The 19,275-nt window shown below is 37.6% G+C and overlaps 1 protein-coding gene across 1 annotated transcript; it reads left to right on the forward strand.

The window, feature by feature from the left end:
- Positions 1–11,309: 11,309 nt before the first annotated feature.
- ERD1 (Clp ATPase) lies at positions 11,310–16,061 on the forward strand. Its single transcript, XM_079044745.1, has 12 exons — positions 11,310–12,342; positions 12,418–12,563; positions 12,671–12,900; positions 13,269–13,377; positions 13,462–13,592; positions 13,715–13,816; positions 13,899–14,180; positions 14,279–14,367; positions 14,461–14,755; positions 14,873–15,106; positions 15,256–15,492; positions 15,613–16,061. The coding sequence occupies exons 1-12, from the start codon at positions 11,672–11,674 to the stop codon at positions 15,922–15,924; spliced, it is 2,838 nt and encodes a 945-aa protein (XP_078900871.1). The 5' UTR covers positions 11,310–11,671; the 3' UTR covers positions 15,925–16,061.
- Positions 16,062–19,275: the final 3,214 nt, after the last annotated feature.

Here is a 19,275-nt window from a genome sequence, read left to right on the forward strand (position 1 = left end):
GTCGAGGCCAACAAAATTAATACCCTAAATATTATACACTAAAATAGTATATAGTGGTAAAGGGATCGTATCCACGGAGATTGGTTCAATTTAAATCTCTATGTAAATCACTTGTTCAAGTACTTGTAAAACAAAAGCAAAAGTAAAATGGGGGGTTTAGTTCTTTTTGATTGTTTGACAAAATTAAAACTAGCTAGAATATAAATATGACAAGTAAACAAGTAAAAGATTTGATTAAATTCAATGAAGTGAAATTGGTTGATTTTGGATACACCACATGGATGACATGGTTGACTTATCATTAGAATAAATAGAATAACACTTGTGAATTAATTTAACTTGGGTATAGCAATCCATAAGCACAAATTACCTCAACTCTTCATTGTTATTCAAATGGCTAGAGGAGCTCTTAACGCATTTCCTTAATTAAAGTCACAAAATCAATGAAGCATATAATCTTGTGAAAATCAATTAGCTTTAAGTTCTAAGAGTTACCAAGTCCAAAAGATAATCAAATGCTTACATTATCATTATGGAGGAAACATTTCCATGGTCTAAATGAAATGAAAACAAACATATAAACCATTTGTTTCTTACTAATTTGAGGGTCCATTACTTAACCAAGAAATTAGTCAACAAAAATAAGCATTCATTCATCTAAGCTCATGATCAAAGATAAATAAACACAACAAGATGTTTAACTAGAAAACATTTCCATAAACTTCAAACACAAGATAATAATAAGTCTTCAAAGCAACTAATCATCCATGGGTTAAACCTTAATCAACCAAATGAGAATTTAGCCAAGCATGGCCAAAATAAAAGAAATACAAGGTATTTTAGAAATACCAAACATTGTTCTAAGTGCAAGATGAAATGAAATGACAACAATCTTCAAAATCTTCCCAAGCCTTCTAGAGAGCAAAATAGAGTTGTTCTTCAAGGTGTTAATCTTCCTTCTTGCTTCAAAACTTCAGTAAAAGTGGTCAAAAATCGGATCCAAAAGTCCCCCAAAAGCATTCCACCAACCTTCCCAAAATAGAGTCAAAAAGTCAAAAATCTGGATTCTTCACAGTGCGATCCACGCGGACCATTTGTAAATCCATGCGGACCGCGTGGATTCTGGGCCATTTGGCCCATTTGATTGGCCTTCTAGTTTTGCTCCTTTATTTCTTGGTCCAACCCACATGTAAAGGTTCTTGATAGCCCAATTGTGTCTTCGTGACTCTCCCAAGATGGGTCATTGCTTCCTTGATCTTCTATAGCTCAAAATTCTCTTCACATCATCATCATTCTTCATCTAAAATTAAGCCCGACTTGCTCCTTTGATTATGTTGACAACATGCCCAATCACACCACTTCAAGTGCACAAGAAAACCGCAAGCCTCCAAAAGTCCCGCACTCCTTCCATACCTCCAATGACAAATAGTCTTCGGTAAATCCTGCAATTAAGCTCAAAAGACTGGAAAGCACCCGATAAAGGAGAAAAATAACAAAAAGAGAAAATATGCATGAATATTAACTAAAATGAGATGGAATGTGCTAAAATAAACTTTAAAAAGAAGTAAATAAAATGAAACTATCAAGCTATCTCCTGGGCAAAAGATACCTTAAAGAAATCCTGGGAAGAAGAAATGAGAAAACCAAAGAAAACGACCAGGATACCCTCCAGCTGACGCAAAGGTAATCAATGTGATCTCTAGAGGATCTGACATTTGTGGTACCTCTTACTCTGCAGCAAAAAGGCACGCCAAGGTATCCAAAACGAAGAAGGAAAAGGGACCACAGAAGAACACAACGATCACCAATGAAAATGAAATCATCTTCGACGAAGCGGATAGGCAGGACATCGAGGATCCTCACCATGACAGACTAATGATTACTCTCTACATTGCCAACCACTTCGTCAGAAGGATCCTCGTCGATGGACGATCCTCAGTTAACATCATACTCTTAGACGCATTGAAAAGAATGAACATCCCTGAGTCTGAGATAGTTACAAGATCATCAGTGCTAATCGGATTCAGTGGTGAAACCAAGCACACCATCGGTGAAATAAAGCTACCAATCTACATAAAGGGGGTAAATTCTGTACAACGTTTTTGTGTCATTGATACATTATCCTCTTATAATGTCATACTAGGTAGACAGTGGATCCACGAAATAAAGGTCGTTCCGTCAACATATCATCAATGCGTAAAGATGCCCACCCCATGCGGGACAGTGAAGATCACAGGAGATCAACAAGAATCCAAGGAATGCTACAAGACTTCGATGAAATCCTCAACAATACTGCGACAAGCATAGCAATTAAGGCAGGGGCACGAGATGTACTAGAAACAAGAGAGCATGATATAAAAGTACCCCTGAACCGTGAGGATCATGAAGCCAATGTTCTCATAGGATCCTCAATGCCTAAACAACTCGAACATGAACTCATAAGGTTACTCAAGGATAGATGCAATACGTTTGCATGGAAGCATGAGGACATGACAGGCATCGATAAAAGCATAATAACCCACAAAATTAACATACACCAAAAGAGAAGAAAGTTTGCACCAGAAAGAAACCAATTTATACACGAAGAAGTAAAAAAGCTTCTCAAAACAAGCATGATCAAGGAGGTGAAGTTCCCAAGATGGCTAGCTAATATGGTCATGGTACAAAAGAAGAACGGTAAATGGAGAGTGTGTATGGACTATACAGATCTTAACAAGGCTTGTCCCAATAATCCTTTGCCTCTACCACACATCGACCCCATGACACACGAGACAACAGGCCACAAACTACTAATGTTCATGGACGCATCGGCAAGATTCCAATAGATCTAGATGGAACCCTATGACCAAAAAGACATAACATTCATAACTCCAACAGGTATCTATTGTTACACTGACATGCCATTTGGTATTAAAAATGCAGGAGCAACATACCAAAGGTTGGTGAATAAGATGTTCAATGAGAAACTGTGGGACACGATGGAAGTCTACATCGATGATATGGTGGTCAAGTCCAAAAAAGTTGAGGATCACCTCAAGGATTTTGAAGAAGCCTTCAACATCCTAGACCAATATAACATGAAGCTGAATCCCTCTAAGTGCCACTTTGGGATGAGATCGGGTAACTTACCGGGATACATGGTGACCAAAAGAGGGATCGAAGCGATCCCGGAGCAAATCAAGGCCATCCTTGATCTGAGACCACCATCATCAACAAAGGATATTCAGAGATTAACAGGAAGAGTGGCAGCCCTAAACATGTTCATCTCAAGATCCTCAGAAAGATGCAAACCTTTCTATGATATCTTAAAGAAGAACAAAAGATTTGAGTGGACCCAGGAACATGAAAATGATTTCCAAGAACTTAAAATATATCTAAGTTCACCACCCCTATTGGTAAAACCATTAGACGGGGACCCACTCCTTCTTTACCTCTCAGTATCCTCAAACGCGGTAAGCGTTGTACTAGCTAAGGATCTCGATGGGGGCCAACATCCCATATACTACATAAGTAAAAGTCTTTTGGATCCTGAGACCATGTATTCTCACCTTGAAAAACTCATACTTGCATTAGTAACAACTTCTACTAAGTTAAGACATTATTTTGAAACACACCCTATAATTGTAAGAACTAACTATCCAATCAAGAATGTTATGAGAAAACCAGAAATGTCAGGAAGAATGGCAAAATGGTCTGTGAAGTTAACCACATACGCAATAATGTACGTCCCAAGCATTGCCAAATTTTGTGGCTAACTTTAGTGATGATCTAAGAGCTGAAGTCGAAATAGAAGCCAACAACTTCTAGAAGAGGAAAACATGGGAAGATGGACGCTATTCACAGATGGAGCATCGAACCAAAGAGGAAATGGCTTAGGGATCATACTAAAATTGCCACAGGGGGATATCCTACCCGAAGCAGTCAGTTGTGAATTCAATGCAACCAACAATGAAGCAGAATACGAGGCGTTGATCATAGGACTACATTTAGCTAAGGATCTTCAAATCAAGGATCTTCATGTATTCATTGATTCTTTACTACTAACTAACCATTTTAATGGATCCTATGCAATGAAAGGAGAAAAGCTAACTCTATATCTCAAAATCCTCAAAAACCTGGCCTCATAATTCAAAACATTTAGCCTAACCCAAGTTCCTAGAGAAGACAATGTCGAAGCAGATGCTTTAGCCAATCTAGGATCCTCCTTAAGGATCCCGCCGAAAACCAAGATACCTATAATTCACATATCGATCCCGACAATCGAGGATTCCGCCAAGGGACTAAAAGATCCCGACGATCACGAGGAGACTGCCGACATTGCCGCAATCGAAGATTCCGACTCCACGATCCAACATTGGGATCCCAACATTCAGGATCCCTCTTTGACTTCAGGATCGTGGATCCAACCCATCATGGAATACCTCCAAACTGGCATAATCCCTAAGGAAGAGAAAAGCGAGAGAGTATTCAGAATAAGGAACTCAAGGTTTTTTATAATCTAAGGTAAGTTATACAAGAAATCTGTAGCAGGGCCAAACTTCAGGTGCCTAGATGATCATGAAGCTGCAGAGGTCCTAAAGGATATTCACGAAGGAGACTGTGACAACCACACTGGGGGCAGATCCTTGTGTTCCAAAGTATTGAGGACATGATACTACTAGCCAACCATGAAGAAAGATTCCTTCCTTCATGCCCATAAATGCGACTCTTGCCAAAGACATAACAACATACTACACCAACCAGTAGAACCTCTAAACCCTATCATTCCCCCTTTGCCATTTATGAAATGGGGAATGGATATAGTAGGTAAACTATCAGTAGCCCCCAGAGGAAAGGTCTTCATGCTAGTGATGACTGACTATTTTTTGAAGTGGATAGAAGCTGAAGCCTATGTCCAAGTAAGAGACAAAGAGGTAGTCTCCTTCATCAAACGTAACATATTGACCAGGTTCAGGATCCCCGCTGAAATTATATGTGATAATGGATCCTAATTCATAAGCAAAAGGACGAGGGATGGTGATGTCTACTCCTGTCCACCCTCAAGCCAATGGCCTAGCAGAATCCAACAATAAAATTATAGTAAACAACTTGAAGAAAAGGTTGGATGAGAAGAAAGGAAGATGGGCAGAAGAACTTCCTTTCGTATTATGGGCATATAGGACCACTTCCAAGGTAGCTACGGGCCAAACCCTATACTCATTAGTGTTTGAGACGGAAGCAATGATCCCTACTGATGTGGTGATCCCCATAACAAGATATCTACTCCAAAACCAAGAGGACAACAGCAGGATCCTGGCCCAAGATCTCGAAACTATAGATGAACTTAGGGATCTTGCCAAGATCTGTATTGTTGCTCATCAACAAAGAATCACCAAGGCGTACAATTGAAATATAAAAGTCAGAAGATTCCAATAGGAGACTTGGTACTAAGGAAAACATTCCAAAATACCAAGGATCCTAGTGCATGTAAACTGGGACCTAAGTGGGAAGGGCCATATCTCATAAATGCCGAAGCAGGAAAGGGGGCATATCGGTTGGCCGCCCTAGATGGAAATATTCTACCAAGATCCTGGAATGCTATACATCTCAAAACCTATTTCATGTAAGTAAAACTGGTCATCTCCAGATACACTCAAGGTACGCATGATATACTTCATTTTTCATTATTTATTTTCTTCAAATATCAGTACTAACTTAAGCATCGGAGGGGCGTTAGCTAGGCTAACGCCCACCCCTAGCTAATGTTTGCTACATGCAGAGACTGAAGGAGCCCGACGCTCCAGGATCCTAACCTCTAAGGATCCTAACATTTAAGGATCCAGACTTTTAAGGATCCTGACCTCCAAGGATTTTGACAGATGTATGTTCAGAGATCCTGATATCCAAAAGACAGCTAGCATGCAAGAACCCCGTGACTGAGAAAATCCGACGACTAACGATATGAATCTCCTAAGAATAGAAACTGACCATCTCTCCTATGAATAAGGGTACTTAAATCCTCTAAGGTTTAAAGAGTTAATTACCTCTTTCACACGAGTTAAGGTTTATACACCTCGCTTGGACGCATGATATCTTACTATGGGATGTGAATAAGGGGATCATTTCACGCCTCAGTGACTTGGCAACCCTCTTATTTTTGAACATAAGTTAAGATCCTAAAGCTTGTATCTAAGGTTTATAACATTTACATGTTATCTTAAGTTGGGATGTTCCCTAGAAAATTCCTAAGGTTTATAACATTTACATGTTATCTTAAGATGGGATCTTCCCCAGAAAATTCCTAAGGTTTATAACATTTACATGTTATCTTAAGATGGGATCTAACCCGGAAAATTCAGGAAGGTTTATAACATTTACATGTTATCTTAAGATGGGATCTTCCCCATAAAATTCCTAAGGTTAATAACATTTACATGTTATCTTAAGATGGGATCTTCCCTAGAAAATTCCTAAGGTTTATAACATTTACATGTTATCTTAAGATGGGATCTTCCCCAGAAAATTCCTAAGGTTTATAACATTCGCATGTTATCTTAAGTTGGGATCCTCCAAAAAAATGCATGAAGCTTATAACATACAATTTGGGATTTTTCCCGTAATTCACCAAAAATTGTAACATTAATATGTTACCTTAATTTGGGATTCCTCTCAGAAACTTTCCATGACATTACTGAAGATGGGATACTCCCCATACCATAAACAAGAATTCATAGCGTTATCATACGAAGACTTTCCTCAAGCTAAAATTAAGGATCCTTCCTGAAATTTGACAAAATAGAGACAAATGAAGATCCTTCCCAGCAAGCTTCTAAAGCAAAGATCCTTTCACATGATGGCATAAAGATCATACGAAGACAGGTTTCATCTATCCTTATTTTTGAAAAACTCTAAATAAAGACTGAGGATCTTAAACTTTTTTAGGATCCCGAATTGTAATTAATTGGTTATCAGAACTTAAGTCTTTAAGCTTAAAAGATTATACGAAGACAGGGAATTCATGATTTCAATTTTTTCCTAAGATCACCAGGTTTCATCTATCCTTATATTTGAAAAACTCTAAATAAAGACTGAGGATCTTAAACTTTTTTAGGATCCCGAATAGTAATTAATTGGTTATCAGAACTTAAGTCTTTAAGCTTAAAAGGATTACTTATGATTTATAAAGAAAATTTTGCCTTAGGGTTGTTCACATGAACCAAGTTTTTTAGGATCCTAGTTATATAAGGATCCTAGTATCATAATAATTATGCAGGATAATCGAGAAAGAAATATGTAAAGGAAGCACGACCATTGCATTCAAAAGGGGTTGCACACCAACCCAACAACAAAAAATTTAATTGTCTTACATTACTAAAACAACAAAAAACTTAAACTAATTTCCTACAGGCCTAGACCTTAGCTTGGTCATCATCAGCCCCATTCTTCTTCTCCTCTTCTGTGGGTTGTGATCCAGGATCCTCAGTAGCAGTGGCAGGCTTGCCAATTATTTTGGCTAGTGCCTCGCGCCATCCAGCTACGTTCCAAGATCCTGAATTATCAAGATCTTCAGCCAACTTGATCTTGGCCTCCCAGATAGCCACCGCCGCACTTGGCTTTGCATCAACAATCATCTCCTCGATCTCTAGGGTGTGCTCCTCCTCCTTCTCGGTTTTCTCTTTGATCAACAACTTAATCCTCTTGAGGAAATCTTCATTAGTCGCCTTCCACTCCTTCTCCCGCTCCTTCAGAACTCGCTTAGCCTCCTAAACCTGGATCTTTAAATCAACTACTGATTGGGAAACATGAGCGGAAACCTGAAATAAGCATGGAATTAGTAGAGACTAGTAGAACTTAGAAACTAATATAACACTAACACTTAAGACTTGATAAAAGGAAAACAACTTTTGAAGCGACTCTTCGGCTCCATGATTCTCCAAGTTTAGATCCGTGGCTTCAGAGGTCTTCCTTTTATGGGAACCTGGGGTTTTCACAGTACGGTCGATGAGGGACTTCTTAAGAGGAAGGGGCAAGGCAACTTTCTCCCTCTTGGCTATGATCAAGCCGCTGGACACATCATCTTCAAGATCAGATAAAGCGAATCGGGTATTAGAACGGATAACCTTGGATCCTGCACACCACATAAGATCCATATCAATTCAAGATCATCATTAACTCAGGATCCTCATCGATTTCAAACTATCACAAAAAATACAAGAGTTCTTACCAATAGCCATTGACGCGGTGGTGGATGAACCTTCGTGGAGACTAGAGTAATCGAACCTGAAGGACCTGTCAGCTGCAGATACAGTGAAAAGCTTCTTTATCTTCTCTTCGGTATCCCTGAAGATAGGAATGAATTCTTAAAACTTGAAAGCTACAAAACACCAAACGAAGTAATGAAATGTGAAATCCAGGATCCTCAATACAAGGAAAAGTTATTCCTACCCTTTTTAACCCAAGACTTCGGTAGGGAATCCCCACCAGGAATCGAATCATGTTTTACAAAGAAGTATTTCTCATTCAGAGCACCGTCGTTATGTTTCATTTTCAGAACAAAAGGGGATTTGTGGGGTTTGAGCCTAAGAAGAAAACGGAAGGTCCCAAAGGTAGTGAGATCATACACGTGAGCCAACTCATCCAAACCTATATCTAGACCTCTGGACTAGTTCAGTTTCTCAATCTAAAATATGATTCTCCAGACAATGGGCATAGCTTGGATGTAAGAAATTTGGGTGACTTCGAAGAACTTGGAGATAATCCCCAAAAAGGGTATTTCAGACCCAAACTAAAGGGATATCCGGGAAAGCAAACCCAAGATGAGGAAGCAAAGTAAGGTTGGAGTTTTGGATCGAAGGGTTTAAAGACAACTTTATTAGAGAAAGCCCCAACTGTTTTCAACGACTCGATATCATCGTCGTCGGAAGAACAGATCTCATCGTATGATAAGATCCTTTGGTTGACAAAATCATCCTCAGTAGACACGAGGATGTTCTTACGAGATACGATCATTTTCTTGCCCATTGTTACTGAAAGGAAAAATTAAGGAGAATAAGAGAGAAATGTTCCTTCAAAAGACGACTTGACGAAAGCTTAAAGACGCACATAAGAGTAGCCCTAATCGATTGTCTCTATTTATGCTAATGGCAGAAGAAAGAGAAAGATTAATTAGACCGGTTATGATGACTCTTGAACGGATAAATCCTATCCGTTAGGGTTTAAAATTCAAAACTCTTTATCATATTTATTTCTTTTTATTTTTATTTTTTAAAATTATTCCTTTGAATTTTAGCAAACTAACTCCAAAATATTTCGCAAAAATAATTTGGGGGCAATTGTTAGGGCTAGGATCTCGGAACTACTATGAGATCCTCAAAGGCTCAGGATCCTCGAACCTCAGGATCCCAGATATACTTCAGGATCCTGACTGATATTTTTTAATATTTATAACAACAATATATTCTTTTGTCTTTCTCACATGTGCAAAATTAACCAATCAAAGTCACACTCTCAACGAATAGTCGTCACAACCATGCAAAAGACCCGGAGGACCAAGTCAAGCAACGACTATAAGTTGATCTCGGGGGATACCGAAATTTTCAGAGTTCTAGTTATTAGCCTTTGACTATATAAATCACTTGTATTCATCACACTACACACGATTTTTGGCAGTATACTAGCACTTGTACTCGTACTCATTATATTTTCTCTGTAATCATTCATTTCAATCAATAAAATCATTAAGGCAGGTGATCATTATCACCTCCCAAGGTTTTATGTCGGAGATCCTAGCAAGGATCAAGAGCTTTCCTTGTAAATCTATCGTGTAGCTTTGTTTTGATTTCCTTTATACTTCACTAACAACACCACAACCTCTCATACACTTTGGTTGATATCCACATAGTTGATTTTTGACCAAAACAATGAGGAAGACATGAATTTTCATTGAGAGAAATGAGCTCCATTAAAAGTTACTTGCTTCGTGTGTCGTTTGTTTTTAAATAGAATTATGTCTAATGCACAATCTTACAATTAGAGAGTTGTTTTGTCCTTGATCTTATGCCCCTTTTGCGTTAATTCACAGGAAGACACTGGCCATTTTTTCTTTGGTTGTCCTTATGTGAGTGAAGTTTGGAAATGATTTGTTAACCGATCAAAGTTGTTATGTTCTCATCCTTTGGATAAAGTGAGTTTGATTACTGATGTGTGCTCCATAAATTTGGACAAAAAGAAGAAGAGGTCGTTGTTGACTCTTGTTTTCTCATAAGGCTGGCTTTAATTCGATTAATTTTTTTGATCGGTGTTTTTCCCCTATTAACTTTGATTATATGATGTAATGATTCTAATGGATCACTAGTTTTCCTTAAGGCTATCCGGAGTGGATGAGATTTCCACGCGTGAGTTGCTGATTTGGCACCCTGGAGACGGGTGAACACCGACCCCATGGTGGGTGGGTTGGGTGTGATGTAGGTGGTAGGACGGACAAAGACGTGCATTTTGATTGGCTGAGCTTAATTTTTGAACGTTGACACCGTTTGAAAGCATTTAATAAAAAAAATCTATTCATTATTAATTTAATTTCTCCCTGTATATACATTCATTTTACACATTTTTCAAAACAAAACAAATACACTCTTTCAAAACAAACACACATTCAACAAAAAATAGATAATTTTTAAATTTTTTTATGTTTTTTAAGTAATGTAATGTTTTATTTGGTATGTTTTATGTTTTTTTTGAGCAATTTAGGTTTTAAATTTCTATGTTTTTAATTAATGAAATGTGGTTTTATTTTTCTATGTTTTTAAAATATTTATTTATGTTTTAAATTATGTTTTTTTATTTAACTTAATCATAAAAAATAAAAAGTAAAAAAAATGAATATTGTGAAGTGGTAACCATTTCCAATGTCTAGTGAATTGGTGATGAAGCTGACGTGACATTAAGTTGACAACGTTTTTCCGGTTGTTTGGCTGTGATCACTCCCCAAAACCTAATAATATACTGATGCCCGTTCGAAAAAAAAAAAAACTAAACTAAAACAAATTATCAATACCATATTTTTGGTATTTGAAACTTACCACTAACGAACTATTGAGTATAATGGTCGATTTCTTTTGGTTTGAGAAAAAAATTGTCAAATTATTAAATTCGATTCAATAAACCATGATGATCAAGTAAATTAGATCCTAACTTGTTTGTTATTGAAGATTAACAAAAAATAACATTAATGGCATCAAGATTTGAACAAGAGAAGGCACCGATGGCGTTGCGTGCGCCATTGGTTGACCGCTAAACCTCTTCTTCTATCCGTCTGATTCAAAGCAAGCAACCCTCTCATATTTGGCATCTTGCAATGAAACACAATCAAAGGAACCGACCCTTTGACCATCGTGGCGTTAAAATTAACGGCACACAAAGCAGCCTAACATGTTACGCAATCATAAATAATCGATCAAGAAAAGAAAGTAATCATTCACCAAACCCCCTAAATCGAAAACTTTAACGTGCAGGTTTCATCCTCTTCCCGTTTGTTCCTCTTCTTTTCAATATTTTCTGCTCCACACATGTATGATTATGATTTGTAGATATAAGCACACACAGATTTGATTCGTATAGTAAATTTATAGCTTTTAAGCCCACTGTTCTTCAATTTTTGTGTATAATTATAGTTTTATAGCACTTTTTCTCTTTAATGGAGGTCTCATCGTCATCATGTTCCTCCCCACTTTCGATTCATCGACTCGACTTCGCCCCACCTATTTTGACCCGACCCGTATCGCGTTTCTCTTCCAAACCAGTTACCCGATTCACCCCTTCCACCACCTGTAACACTTCGTCTTCTTCTTGTTCTTCTGCATCGTCGTCTTATTTTGGACTTTCCATCTCTCATAAACCCTTGAAATTGAAGAATAATCACACCCTTCCTCGAAAAAGGCGTGGGTCGTTCTATATTGTAGCTGGTGTGTTCGAGAGATTTACCGAAAGAGCAATCAAAGCTGTGATGTTTTCTCAAAGGGAAGCTAAAGCTTTGGGCAAAGACATGGTCTTTACGCAGCATCTGTTATTGGGTTTAATCGCTGAAGATCGTTCTCCTGGTGGCTTTCTCGAATCCGGCATCACCATAGACGCTGCTCGTGAAGCTGTTCGGAGTATCTGGGATGAAGAAGAAGAGGGTGATAAAAAGGAGCAAGTCACATCAACCACGTCCGCCACAGATGTGTCGTTTTCAAATAGCACAAAAAGGGTGTTCGAGGCTGCAGTTGAGTATTCGAGAACTATGGGTTATAAATTCATCGCTCCTGAGCACATTGCCATCGGATTGCTCACTGTAGACGATGGCAGCGCCAGTCGTGTCCTTCAGAAGTGAGTGAAACCAAAGCCATTTTCATATGAAGCTTGCGTTTGAAAGTCATTAATGGTGGAATTCTATTTTCGCAGATTAGGAGCAGATTTAAACCACCTCGCAGATGTTGCAGTCTCTAGACTGCAAGGAGAGCTTGCCAAAGATGGAAGAGAACCCACGAAAATGTTAAAAAATTCCTCTTTTGGTAAAACATCAGTCAGATCCCCTGAAAAAGCAAAAGGTAAAATATAATAATATTATGTCTTTTTGTATCCATGGTGCTATCTTTTTTGTTCTATAAACATGTTGGTGTTAGATAGTGACATTTTCTTGGCAATTTTTTTTCAGGGAAAAGTGCATTAGATCAATTCTGTGTGGATCTTACTGCTAGTGCTAGTAATGGGCGCATTGATCCTGTGATTGGGCGAGATAATGAAGTTGAAAGAATAGTTCAGATTCTTTGCAGAAGAACTAAAAATAATCCCATTCTTCTAGGTCAAGCTGGGGTTGGAAAAACAGCCATTGCAGAAGGGCTAGCCATTCGTATATCTGATGCAAATGTCCCTGTCTTTCTCATGGTAATTAGTCCTTTTCGCCCCTGTTTTTAGTTAGCATGATATGACATAACAGAATAGGCTGTCATTGATATGACAGAACAGAACATGTTGCACTGCATTTGACTATGACATGACAGAACAAAACATGTTGTACCGCATTTGATTATGATATGATAGAACTTGTTGCACTGCATGCAGTCGACTGAGACTGATACAATATTCAAAAAAATTTGTCCAACTGCAAAAGGTGGGACAAGGACTTGCTTTAGATATCTTGTTTGTGGAAAAGACGTGAATGCCCTCCTCATCCCCATAATTTAAGATAACCCTAGAAAATTTGTCTTTTGGGTTGTGTTTTTTTGTTAATTTTTTTATTGGTTTAACTGCAGACAAAACGAGTTATGTCATTGGATATCGGTTTGTTAATTTCGGGTGCAAAGGAGAGGGGAGAATTAGAGGGACGTGTAACGAGTTTAATTAGGGAGGTAAAAGAGTCAGGTAAGCATAATACATTAAATCTTGTTAGGTTAATAATAATAATTGTGTATTTTGATCATTTCTTTTATTTTATTGGTGTTTTAGGTGATGTGATACTTTTCATTGATGAAGTCCATACACTGATTGGGTCAGGGACTGTTGGAAGAGGTAACAAGGGATCTGGACTTGACATTGGTAATCTTTTGAAGCCCTCTCTTGGGAGGGGTGAATTACAGGTTTTTATTATTCTCCATTGTTCATTATACTAAAATTGAACTTGTGTAATGTGTTATAACTAATAACTTTTAAATTTTAGGTCATATTTACCATTTTTTAAGAAAAAGCGTTGTTATTTCAGTGTATTGCTTCCACAACTATGGATGAGTACAGATTGCATTTCGACAAGGATCAAGCATTGGCACGTAGATTCCAACCTGTCATAATTGAAGAACCAAATCAGGTAATATATATTTAAAAAAGAAAAAAAATAAACAATTATACCAAAATTCTTTCTTAAAAATATTCATTCTATGAAAATACAGGAAGATGCAGTGAGGATTCTAATGGGGCTACAAGAAAAATACGAGGCTCATCACAAATGTAAATACACATTGGAAGCCATAAATGCAGCTGTGTACTTGTCATCAAGATACATTCCTGATAGATATCTTCCAGATAAAGCCATTGATCTCATTGATGAAGCAGGAAGTAAAGCAAGAATGGAATCTTTCAGAAAGAACAAGGAACAACAAATTGATATACTTTCAAAGTCCCCTAATGACTATTGGCAAGAGATTAAAGCAGTTCAAGCTATGCATGATGTGGTAAGTGACTACATTACATTTTCACTGCTATAATTGGATAGATTTTTTCAAGTTTAAAAAAACATTAATAAATGAAAAACAACATTATCCAAATTCAGGTTTTGGCAAGCAGAAGAAGCAATCTTGTTGACCCAACAGACACAACCAGTGATGCTGCTTTGACTTCTTCGACATCTGATGATCAAGAGTATGCTTTTTATATTCTTACAAACTTCTACTTGAATTTTTTTCGTGGTGTTACTTTTATATAAATTATGATTTTTTTGAATTACTTTTTCAGGCCTACAATTGTGGGGGCTAATGAAATAGCAGCAGTTGCTTCACTATGGTCAGGGATTCCAATTCAACAGCTGACAGCTGATGAAAGAATGTTATTGGTGGGACTTGAAGACCGATTAAAAGAAAGAGTTTGTGGTCAAAATGAAGCTGTGGATGCCATTTGTCGCGCTGTGAAGCGATCTCGTGTAGGATTAAACGATCCTGACCGTCCGATTGCTGCCATGCTTTTCTGTGGGCCCACGGGAGTTGGCAAAACCGAACTCACAAAAGCCCTAGCAGCTTCCTACTTTGGCTCGGTAAAAACCATTTTTTCTAATTTATATAGATTTACAATAACACCCTTTATATTTTTTAGTTTTTTTTCCTTCTAAATTTGTTTTACATCTTTTTTTTTTTTTTTTTTTTTTTTACAGGAAAGTTCGATGCTAAGATTGGACATGAGTGAGTACATGGAACGCCATACAGTCAGCAAACTAATAGGCTCACCACCAGGGTATGTAGGGTATGGTGAAGGCGGGACCCTTACGGAAGCCATCCGTAAACGGCCTTTCACAGTGGTGCTTCTTGACGAAATAGAGAAAGCCCATCCTGATATCTTCAATATTCTTCTTCAAATTTTCGAAGATGGTCACCTCACTGATTCCCAGGTTCGTGAACCTAGGAAATCAATAAATGCACCAGTCGTCCGAATATTCCGATCCGGATGACTGGTGCATTTATATTAGATGACTGGCGCATTATGCGCCAGTCATCTGATATATGTCATATATCTCATTAGATTTTGTCATGATTTCAGGGTCGTAGGGTATCGTTCAAGAACGCGTTAGTGGTGATGACTTCTAACGTGGGGTCCACAGCTATCGCAAAGGGGAGACACAATTCCATCGGTTTCCTACTTGATGACAACGAGTCTTCATCTTCTTATGCCGGATTAAAATCACTAGTAATGGAAGAACTCAAAACGTATTTTCGTCCCGAGTTACTAAACAGGATAGATGAAGTTGTCGTGTTCCGTGCACTCGAAAAGACGCAGGTTTGTCTTTGTCTTTGCCCCTCTAGGACATGACATGACAGAGCAGAACAGATTGTACTGTGTTTGACACTTTAACTTGACCGAGAGAGACTGACATTGTTTATTTTGTCTTGATTGCAGATGCTTGAGATATTGAATATGATGTTGGAAGAGGTGAAAAAGAGGCTTGTTTCATTTGGAATTAATCTGGAAGTGTCTGTACCAGTATTGGAGCTTATATGTGAACAAGGTTTTGATAGGAGTTATGGGGCAAGACCTCTTCGAAGGGCGTTGACTTTGATAATTGAAAATCCATTGAGTGAATCACTTCTTTCTGGAGAGTTTGAGAAGGGGGACACTGCTGTGATTGAGATTGATGATTCGGGAAATCCGGTGGTTAGTAACAAGTCTCGCCGGAATGTTTACTTGTCTGACACATCAGCATTGTCATAGGTGAATATATGTAGAAACCCATTAATTATTATATTATTTAATGTACAAAGTGATTCATATTGATTGTGTATATGTTAGAGGAATGTTGTGAATTCATTGAGGTTCAGTAAATATATAATTCATAATTTATTGTTTAACGCTATTCCTGTTGAGAAGTTAATTTCTGTTTAGATTTTTTGGCTGAATTTTGTGATTAGGCTGTAAGCTTTAAATAGAGTGCATGCTTGTTTAATGTTCTTTTTTGTAGCTTTGCTGGCCTGGCTCCAAAACTAGAAAAATAAAACAATGGTCGATTACAAACTTTTTCCTGGAATAACATCAAGTTTCATGAAGTTATTTTATTTTCGTGAATATGATATATTTTTCTGTGGTGAAATGAAGTTATTTTAGCAAAATTGAAAAATGAAGTTATTTTAGCAAAATTGAAAAGTTCGCAAAATTGGATTAGCACGGTTTATAAAGGATGCCATGCAACAAAATTGGTTAAGACTTATATCGTCAAAGACCAAATAGAAGTTATTAATTAATTAATTTTTTTTGTAAGTTCAACTTCCATGTGTAAATTTTTGAGGCTACGTGGAGTGGCCAACTAGGAATTTTGTGTGTTAGGGGTCAAAAATCTATTGTGGGCATCCTTATAAACAAACCTTTGTATATCTAAATATTTCAACCAAATTAACACTATTTTTTTTATTCAAAAATCCATTGGGTAATTGGCAATTGGTGCTTTTATTTGCCCATCGGCACAGGAGGCTGTCGTGACACGACGCACACCATCGCGTTTATTCGGCATGCTGAGGTGACAGAGTCATCTCTCTCTCTCTCTCTCTGTGTGTATGTGTGTGTGTTGACCAGCCAATAACTATTTTATTTGATTTTTTCTTCAATTCTAATACACTATAAATACCAATCTAATATACCATTTTATACCACACCAACACTTTCTTTTTAACTATTCTAAAATGTCTTCTTCATCTTCATCTTCAACTTCGAACTTTTGACATGGTGCTACAAGCGGCGATGGGCGTTGCTAAAACGGTGGCGAATAGGATTTTTTTACGACGGTTTGAAATGCATAAACATTTATTTTAGTGTATAGTCGAACATGTGACGAAAGCGTGTTCATATTTCCAACAATCTCCTGATGCAAGAGATATAGTAGGTCCTAATCCATTGCAAAAATACACAACCACGCTTCATATGATAGCATATGACACCCTACCGATGGACGAGATGAGAATCTTAGAATGTGTACCGTACAAGAAAGTCTTCACAAATTTTACAAGTATGTCATGATGTTGTATGGTCCACGATATATGTGTAAACCTATTATACTTCCAATGACATCCAACAAATGCATGCTCATCATGCAAATGTACATGAATTTCTAGAATGTTAATAAACTTGAATGGCATCCATTGAGAATGAAGAAATTCCCCGAATGCATACCATGCAGTGGCAGATTCAATGTATGGGAGGGGGGGGGGCATGGACCCCACTTAAAAGTGGGCCCCACCAGGAATACATATTAAAAAAAAAACTCACCTTATGGTTCCCACTTACAATAGATTGGTCCCCACTACTCCCACTCATCCTCACTTCTCTCTTTTCTGATTTTTCACTCCGGATTTTTCACTTCTTTCTTCAGAGTTTTGACCTAGCATACCAAATGCCCTGAGTCACCAAATGCACTGAATCAGTGACAAAATTAAACACTCCACAACCACTGGAATTTAGTACTCCACAGCCGCCGACATCGTCTACAATCGCCGGAACCTATCACTGCTGCAGCGCTGCCAACGCAGTGACGGACTTCGTTCATTACCAGCTGAGCAACACCATCTACCCTCGCGCGCAAACGGACCAGCATTGTCTGATTTCGCTCGCCACCATCGTTGTAAGTTTATTCCCTTTATTTAGTTTGATTTTCCCAAATGGGTTTGATTTGATGAACTGATTTGAATGGTTTATGAATTCTGATTTGGGATTTTTGATTTGTAAACTGATTTTATTTTGATTTAACACTCTCAAAAGATTAATCTGTGCAATGGATTTGTTAGTTTGGCTTGGTTTGCTTTTGATGGTTATCTGGGACAGGAAACGAACTAAGCTTAAGAGAGATGGAAAAAATTAATTTTCTTTAATTGTTTTGTTTAATGGTGTTTTCTAATTTAGTGCTTTGTTTTGTTTAATGTTTAATGGTTTTGGTAATTGTGTTTAACATTGTTTAATGTTTTTTTTTGTTTAACCCAATAACAGGTGCAATGAAAAGATTTTACAGTAGAACATCCACATCAGGACCATAATCAGGACCATCTTCAGCTGAAATTCCGCAACCTAGTTTTATTCCACCGATACCGAGTGAAATTGATTCAAGTGACATTCCTTGGGATCCTGCTGATAGAATTTTTTTTTCAGATTATCACCCTAATCAAAGGGACAATATAAGAAGAAAATATTTGATTAAAAGACCATGTCAAGATGCAAGATTTGCTACTTTAAAGAATATATATGACCTTGCTAAAGTGATGGTGGAAAGCAATATGCATCTTAACTTTCCTTTGGTTTACGGTTATTGAAGTTGTCATTGCTTTTGCCGGTTGCAACCGCAACGGTGGAGAGATGTTTTTCTGCGATGAAGCTTGTCAAATCAGATTTGCGGAATCGGATTTCGGATGAATTTTTAAATGGTTGTGTAATTTGCGCGCTTGAAAGAGAAGGATTTTCCAAGGTTACCAATGAAAGTATTATCAAACGTTTCTTAGCTATGTCCCCTCGTAGATTTCAATTGTAAAATGACATTAGTTGAATGTTTTAATGTTATTCTACTTTTAAGTATTTATTATTATTATTATTGTTATTATTAATTTACATAGTCAACGGTCAACAATGAACCCCACTTGACTTCCGGGCTGGATCCGCTACTAATACCATGGTCGATACATATTACGATCATACTTGAACTCACATGATTTATGGATATGACATGCCTTATTTGGCGCTCCCGGTTCGCTTATGATATTAATGCTAACCATCGATATTCAATGACATATATAACAAGGCTGCACCAAATTCTTCATTTGTAGTGCATGAATCGATCCACCGACACAACCACTATATTTGGTAGCGATGAGTACATGGCAAGAAGAAAACTAGTACGTAATATTGAGATCCATCATGATCTTCATAAAGACTTGACAAAACATATTTGGACGGTTGAGAACAAAACATGACGGATAAAAAAACTATCTTTGTCGAGATCATTGTGTTCACCCTTTAGGACTACATGGCATCACAAATCTATACAACTAATGACACATAATGAGTTAGGAAGAACATATTGAGCTGAAA

The sequence above is a fragment of the Lactuca virosa genome, chromosome 4, assembly GCF_052849685.1.
Source record: "Lactuca virosa cultivar CGN04683 chromosome 4, Lactuca_virosa_CGN04683_v6, whole genome shotgun sequence".
NCBI classification, from domain to species: domain Eukaryota; kingdom Viridiplantae; phylum Streptophyta; class Magnoliopsida; order Asterales; family Asteraceae; genus Lactuca; species Lactuca virosa.

Bases quoted from the DNA above. Each gene is read 5' to 3' on its own strand.
- ERD1 (XM_079044745.1), top strand. From the start codon at position 11,672: ATGGAGGTCTCATCGTCATCATGTTCCTCCCCACTTTCGATTCATCGA. The intron at 13,817-13,898 runs GTAATATATATT...ATGAAAATACAG, and splicing joins TAATTGAAGAACCAAATCAG to GAAGATGCAGTGAGGATTCT. The intron at 15,493-15,612 runs GTTTGTCTTTGT...TCTTGATTGCAG, and splicing joins GTGCACTCGAAAAGACGCAG to ATGCTTGAGATATTGAATAT.